At 34.6% G+C, this 8,403-nt stretch overlaps 1 protein-coding gene across 1 annotated transcript; it reads right to left on the reverse strand.

Moving 5' to 3' along the window:
* Positions 1 to 1,084: 1,084 nt before the first annotated feature.
* On the reverse strand, positions 1,085 to 1,564 carry LOC141718330 (uncharacterized). Its single transcript, XM_074520713.1, has one exon. It carries the CDS (start codon positions 1,562 to 1,564, stop codon positions 1,085 to 1,087), a length of 480 nt encoding a protein of 159 aa, XP_074376814.1.
* Between the last annotated feature and the right edge of the window lie 6,839 nt (positions 1,565 to 8,403).

Raw genomic sequence — 8,403 nt, forward strand, 5'->3', positions numbered from 1 at the left:
CATAAAACAATCAAACAATCATTCTAAATTAAAAACCGAATTTAAATGAAAAATTTGAAAAATCGAAATAGTTAAATAATCAACCTTATTCGAACATTTGTATACGGATACGATCGTCTCGATACGAGCTTCACAACGGTACTAAGAGCACAATCAACGGATCCTTGGATTGATCAGAAAGCTTGAATATTTGATTTCGAAAATAAAAATAAACTAAAAATATGCAGAGAACTGATATATATCTATTTGATCAGGATATGAACTAACTGAAATAAGATAAATATGAGGCATATTTATATTTACACAAACGGTCCCGATAAATCACAAAGCATTACCTGTTTCTCGTATAATTTAAATCACAGGCCCTGAAAATAATAATTTACGGGGGAAAAGCTGTAAAAATATAACTTAAAGATAAATATAATATTTATGTCAAAATTCCCCGAAAATTACATACATTTCAAAAATGCGAAAACACGGACTATTCGAAGAGTCCTTGATTTTATAAAATTATAAGTACAGATTTTGTGGGCTTTTAGGTCCTGGTTCGGTCCCGGTCCGATAACTTTTGAAAAACCAAAATACTACCTAAATTTAGTATAAACCCCGAAAACAAAGATAATTTGTACAAATATATATAAAACATGTTTTAACACGTAACACGGAAAAAACGTAATCTGACACGCGTCCAGATTTATGGATCGATTCATATAATTACATTTTAAACATATAATAATTATTAGAAAAATTCCCTGGTCGTTGCAGGACTCAAATTAAGACCTACTATATAATAAATCATGGCAACACATTTTAATTTTATTTAAAAAGAGAATATTTATTATATATATAACAAAATATGTACAAAATTTTCGCGTTATTACATCCTTCCCTCCTTAACATGATTCTGTCCTCAGAATCTATTTAGGAACACAGAGGAGGATACTTAGCTAACATCTCATTCTCTAATTCCCAGGTTGACTCTTCAACTTTGGGATTTCTCCACAACACTAGTACTAAAGCTACAGACTTATTTCTAATCACTTTTTCCTGCTAGGATTAATAATGATGAAGTTCCGGCTAGAATTTACACCGTTTGCTCCATAAATGACAAGTCTCGCTGAATCCCAATTTCCTCATACTCTATCACATGATTAGAATCAGGAAAATAGTGCTTTAATATTGACACATGGAACACATTGTGGATATGTTGCATGTGTGGTGGTAAAGCTAACTCATACACAACTTTTCCTACACGCCTCAAAATATCAAAAGGTCCAACACAGCGGGGACTCAACTTTCCTTTCTTTCCAAATCTGGAAAAGCCTTTCCAAGGTGAATTTTTGAATAGTACTGCTTCTCCAACTTCAAATTCCATATCTTTTCTTGAAGGATGAGCATGTTTGCGTTGTCGATCTTGAGCTGTCAATAACCTTTTCCGAATGAGTTTAACTTTTTCTTTTGTCTGTTGGATCAACTTTTGACCCAAAATATTCCTTTCACCAACCTCATCCCAACAAGTTGGAGATCTACATCTTCTACCATATAAGGCTTCATATGGCGCCATTCTGATACTTGCATGATAGCTGTCGTTATAGGAGAATTCAACTAATGGTAAATGTTCATCTCAACTTCATTCAAAATCTAAAGCACATACTCTTAACATGTCCTCGATAGTCTAGACTCAGAAAAATATTATGCTTTTGTTAAAAACACTTTTGAGACATAAATCCTTTTGTTTCAAAAAGGTCGCTTATTTTGCAAGTCAGTTATGTGTTGCGTATTTATTGAAAAGTCGTATTTCCACTCGATTTCAGTTTTAAACATATCGAATCGAATGTTTTGACGAATTAAGTCATATATTATATGAATTATGTGATACGTGAATTATGTGTTTACTGCAAGTCAAGGCAGATTTGCTTACGTGTTTACTGCAAGTCAAGGCAGATTTTTACTATATATTTGATTGTTGAGTAAGATTAGAAACGGGTGGATAGTTTGATAACCAGAGGAAATGCTGCCAAATTTTTGTTAGATTTCCTATCCATTTATTGGATATGAATGAGTTTGTTATATAAATAAATTCCCAATTTTCATATCATTAAATGTCTAAGTGTGTACGTGGGTCAAGAGTCCTGTGTCTGACTATTTTCTTTATATGTGGGTTATCGTTCGGGTAGACGATAGAGTTTTGACGTGCAGTTCGTTGAATAATTATCGTGCAGATGATTAAAATATTATCTTTTAATTATAGATACGAGTCTTTCAAGACGATCAAGACCTGACAGAATGGATGAAGAGTAAAGTCGAATAATATTGAATATTTAGTTTTGCAGCACTGCATGAGCAGCAGATCTGAGATTTAGCGAAGTAACATACAATGATGTTATGAGACAGAAGTCTGAGTCAATTGTGTTATTGCGAGTGTGCTTAACTGCTAAAATCTAAAGGCAAGTATTCCTATAATATTCTAATATCAGAATAGTTTAATGTTTTACTTAACAAATTTCTTAATAATGATTATGCAAGTTTTCATATACCATTCTACTTCCAGAATAGTTATATGTTTATATATTTGGATTATACTGCTTATAAAGATTTTGGGAGACATTACGTACATATAATCATTGGATTATTGAAATCATGCTATTATAGCAATTGTTCTACTAGAACATAATTCAATTTCAGATAGATTGTGAATAACTATGTTATTCCATTTCACTCTATACAGTGGAACCTGATATTGGTATTTAGCGAATAACTAATCCTACTAGTTGATACAGTGATATAGAAAAACACTCTTAGCGAGCTTAAAACAGAGTAAGAAATTATCACCGGAGGAGATAGAGTTAGGGTTTCGTGTTTAGAGGCGAATGTGTTTTTTTGGTATATCTAACCCTAACGCCCTAGATGTGTTTATATAGGTGTAGATAGACTTGTGCGCTACTCTTTTCCATAATTAAATATCATTAATTATGGAATCAGTGTAATACTTACGAGCTACTCTATTCCATTAATAATTTGAAATAGAATCAGATTAAATATATCAAGACATACACCATATCAATTAATCTGAAACAAAATCAAATTAATTTATGCCATAATATTTGAGCCAAATTCTAGTGGAAAATAATAATTTCCATTATTAAGAGAATATCATCATATCTCACACATCTTTTAGTCATAATGCTCAAAATATGACTTACCAATATGGGGCTTATACATATATTTTCCAACAATCCCCCACATGGGTGAGATTGGTGATCTTAGTAGCACACACCAGACTGACATATAGACACAACGTTTGACTTGGTGATAGTTTCTTCGATCAGATATAGCATATGATAGGTAGAGAATGCTCCTTGAACCTTCGCTCGAGTAAGCATACCGACTTTACTGGTAGACAGTAGACGTGCTTTTCCTTGAACTGTTCGACCGTTTATGTAAACGATGATATACTTATCACTATATCTTTTATGACTCATTTAGCTCTCATGGGTATGTCCATTTTGGCCATGGAACATTGTCCTGGTTCTGCAGGAGTTTCTAAAGAATTATGCCTCGCAATTCTCCTTTGAAGCGGCCCCACTTCTCACCCACATAGGTGATCTTTATCTTATAGAGTAACCCACGTTTACTCAACTATATTCCATATGTTCATTTTTGAACTTCATGTATTCATCAAAGATCATTAAAAGCATAAAGCTTATCCTCGTACCTTACGGGTCTCACTGTTTCTCACCATAGGAACAGGCCAGGGGTTACCCCCACAGTGATTTGGTCATCACTATTTAGTTGTCCCATTGAACCAAGTTCTTGGAATCTCCAGTCACCAATGGTTGGGTGTCCACCATGATACCGTTAAGCAATATGCTTAAGGCCCATCCCTCTCGATGATTTATCAACCACTTATCTTGAAGATATCCGATGAAGATACAATCCACAGTCTTTGGACCAATATTCACCTTTTTAGTTATAGGGATTAGTACCTTTGCAAGGCACCCCCATACTTTCAAGTGTTGATAACTTGGTTTCTTTTTCTTCCATAATTCGTAAGGACTTACATCCTTTTCCTTGCGCATCATAATATTTAAGATATTATTTGCGCTTAAGATGGCTTCCCCCCACATCGAATGCGGAAGTCCAGAGCTTAACAACATCGCATTCATCATCTCTTTAAGAGTGCAGTTCTTCCTCTCAGCCATACCATTTGGCTGAGGGGAGTATGGTGCAGTGACCTCATGGATTATACCATGTTGTGAACAGAATTCCCCAAAGGGTTCAACATATTCACCTCCACGTTCACTTCGTATTGTTTTGATTTCCTCATATTGTTGTGTCTCCACTTCTTCCTTATAGATTTTAAATTTATCTATAGCTTCGTCTTTGCTTTTCAGCAAATATACATAGCAGTATTTTGTAGTGTCATCTATGAATGTAATAAAATACTTGTTCCTCCTCTTGTTGGAGCGAATTTTAAATCACATATATCGTTATGTATTAGGTATAGCACTTTGGTATTTCTTTCCATATGTTTAAATGATGATCTTGTTAATTTTGCCTCAACAAAAGTATGACACTTGTGTTTTAAATCAATTGTTAATTTTGGTATGTATTCTTTTACACTTAACCTTCATAAAGTGTCATAATTAACATGTCCTAATCTAGCATGCCATAAATTAGGAGACTCAAGCAAGTAAGTAGAAGAATTCTTCATTTCATTATCATCCTTAATGGACATAACATTGAGCTTAAAAAGCCCATCAGTTATATTACCCTTACCTACAAACATACGACTCTTAGACAAAATAACTTTATCTGACTCTATTACAATGCGAAAGCCATGCTTATTCAACATAGAACCAGACACCAGGTTCTTGCGAATATCAGGCACAAAAAGTGCATTCTTCAAAGTCAGATTCTTTCCAGTGATCACCTTCAGAATTACCGTGCCTTCTCCTTCAATTGTAAGTTACAGAGTTCCCCATGTAGAGCTTCTCACCAGCATTAGAAACTTTGAGTCTAGTGAAAATCGCCTTGTCCGAGCAAACATGCCTTGTAGCTCCAGTATCAATCCACCATTCCTTTGGATTTGAGCCAACGAGGTTTACTTCAGAGATTGTAGCACATAGGTCTATATCACCTATCTCCTTGGACACATTATCAATCATATTTGCTTCCTTCTTCTTGTTGGGATTCTTGAGCTTCTTGCATTCGACAGACCTATGCCCCATTTTATCACAGTTGAAGCACTTCCCTTGAAACTTCGACGGCTTCGAAATTCCTCCTTTGGGTGCCAGCTTTCCCTCTTTCCCAAAATTGTTCTTCTTGGGCTTGGAGCTCTGGTGCTCCACCACATTTTCCTTTTCAATGGAAATATTAGTTTTCCTCTCGTATCCTCTGTTGTCTTCTTCGATATGAAGTCTAACGATAAGATCCTCCATAGACATCTCCTTATGCTTGTGCTTAAGGTAGTTATTGAAATCTTTCCAACCAAATGACAACTTTTCAATCACAGTAGCAACACTACAAGAAAAATGTTAATAGACATCACACATTAGACATCGGTTATGTTTGCCACTGATGTTAAAAGAATTTATAACATCATCCCGTGTTTTTCTGATGTCATTTTAATTCGAAGACAACAGTTATTTTAAAACCGATGTGTTAGGTCCCAATGTGTTTGTAGAAGGGGGGTTGAATACAAACATTACCAAATAATCGAATAAAATGTGGAATAAAAATTGAAACAAAATTCAAGTTAAATAAGAATATTATTAAACTTGAAAGGTGTTACAACAACGATATCGATTACAAGGAATTAATCTCAAATTAATTATCACAAATCTAGAATAAATTTGACATGAACTTTTTCTATTTTTGTAATAAAAAGATTCAAATGCTAAACGCAATTTGAGATTAAGTTCTAGGGATTTTGATCCGCTAGATTGTTACACAAGAACAAGATAAAGATTTCTAGTTGATTGGATTTAACTTTACAATCTAGAAATTGATCTTGAAGTTTTGCAGAGAAGATGAAATATTGTTCTGCTTCTTTTTCTTTTGTTCTCGGGTTCTGTATTGTTGATTGAATATTAATTAAATGAACTGCTTCTGCTTCTTTTAATCAATCAACCGAATAAAATTGAACTGGCAAGACAATCCTGAGCTCAGCAAGACAATCGGTAGGACTATCCTTAGAACTAGCAAGACAATTAGAATGAACTAGCAAGACTTTCGGTATGACAATCAATTGTCATACCGATTGTCATAGTAGTTCAAACAGATTGTTTTTGCTGAAAATAAATAGATTTAAATCCTATAAAAATTCTGGTAAGACAATCCTTTTGAATTAGCATGACTTTCGGTATGACTATTGATTGTCATACCGATTGTCATACTAATACAATCAGTTGTCTTGTTGAATTAAAACAGATTTTTAGACCAATTCAAATTTTGAAAATTCTTAATATTAATTCAGAATTAATTAATCAATTAATTTAATTAATCAAATAAATTAATCTTTTGCAGATATAATTTATTTTCTTAATTAAATTATATGACTTAATTAATTAATAGAGAATTAATACTAATCTTGAGCATCATCTATTCTTCTGTATATCTTCTGAAAATCACTGAAATATATGAATCAATTCCACCACTTCAATGTTGACACTCGATGTACTGTCTGGTTCATGAGTGACGAACTTCCGTGACGTTTCTTCATGTCTTGACTTTGACACTTTGATTTTCTTCAGATTAAATCCTTGTAATTAATGATAATCTGACGAGATCTCTGTCACTTGATTAAATCCACGATCTTGATTTATATCACTGAGGCTTGATCAATTTCTTGAACTTCTTCCAGTGAATTAACTCCTCAAGTCTGTAGATGAATCTTGTTTCTGAATCCTCTGACGGATGTTACTTTGCGAGATCTCTCTGACGGTAGATCCACTATTTACTTATTACATTCTTATTTGAGTTGAGTTGAATCCTCGAATATACAAATAGGCTATGATATATGACTTACAATCTCTCCCTATTTGTTTGTTAGACAATAACACACAAATATCTAGAGGATAACTCAACTAACAAATAAGAAAAAGATATAAAAAGAAATACAAAGTAAATAGTAGAAAAGTTCTGGACTAGATTTAACATTTTCCAGATTCCAGGTAGATGTTCCTCTAGACTGAACATATCTTCAAGTAGTTCCATCTTCATTTGTACAACCACATTTCCTGTTGAGAAGCCCATATCTCTCTTGCTTCTCCCCTATGAGAATCAACTGATTAAAGAAGATCACCTTCGTTTACCACCTCTCCCGTACAATAGGATCCGCAGATAAAAACCAATGGTACTCCCCTTTTGAAAACAATTTCTTCCCTTACTAGAAAATCACCTTGTGTTTACCACCTCTCCCGTACAATAGGAACCGTAGTTACAAACAACAATGGTGTGGTGTAGTGTACATATGATCTTTTTCTTCCTCCCTGCTATTTCTCCCCCTTAGTTGAGGAATCCTCCAAACTATTACTTAAGCTTTTATCTCCCCCTTAAAGAAGGAATGTATGCCGTCGTCTGAAGGAGTTCTCATATTTCACTTGGTTGGAAAAGAAATAACAAGAAGTTTCACTTTCTTCCTCACTGTGAGTGTGTGATTCTGTTTAGTGTACCTCACATGTGTTTCACTCTTCTCTCCACTCGTGTTTACACTCATTCTCACAAGTGTATCACTCTTCTCTCATAGCTCCATAATCCAGCTGTACCTGCAAGGAAAATCACCTTAGCCATTCTTAAGGAGGTCACAGGTGGAGCAATGGGAGTTCACAAATCCCCATCCTTGTTAAACTCGCCAGATGAATCTGAGTCATAATCTACATATTGTTAGTTTCCCTTTTAGGGTTCCAGATTTGAATTCTGGGAAGGTAAACAATGATCCAACGAATTTAGCATAAAGATCAAAGTTCCCTTCTAATGTCTGTGAAGACATTTCCTTGTGACTCATCTGGTAATATCTGAATCATTGTCAACAAGTTTCCGATCTGCGCCTATGTCAGATCCACTATCCGCAGATGCATCCAGGGGATTTAAGCCTGGGGAGGTAGACACTGACCACTGACATATGGCTTTTGGATCAGTATCCTCTCCTAACACCTGTAAAGGCAATTGGTCCATTAACGAACCTTGAACAATCGAATCTGACCTTAAAATGGTCGAAAGTCTTGTTTCCGTCAACTCATCCTTTGTGTGTGTAACCTTTCCTTGTGCATTAAGAATTGTTTATATTTGAGGTGGTGACACTACATAGGATACCTTGGCCGACAGGCAAATTTCAATAGACACACCCTGTTGAGAGAATGAATCTAGTAATTGTTTTTGTGCCTTTTCAACCATTACATC

Source organism: Apium graveolens, chromosome 4, assembly GCF_009905375.1.
Source record: "Apium graveolens cultivar Ventura chromosome 4, ASM990537v1, whole genome shotgun sequence".
NCBI lineage: Eukaryota > Viridiplantae > Streptophyta > Magnoliopsida > Apiales > Apiaceae > Apium > Apium graveolens.

What these genes read in the sequence shown, in the direction of transcription:
- LOC141718330 (XM_074520713.1), bottom strand. Translation starts at nt 1,564, where the DNA reads ATGGCGCCATATGAAGCCTTATATGGTAGAAGATGTAGATCTCCAACT.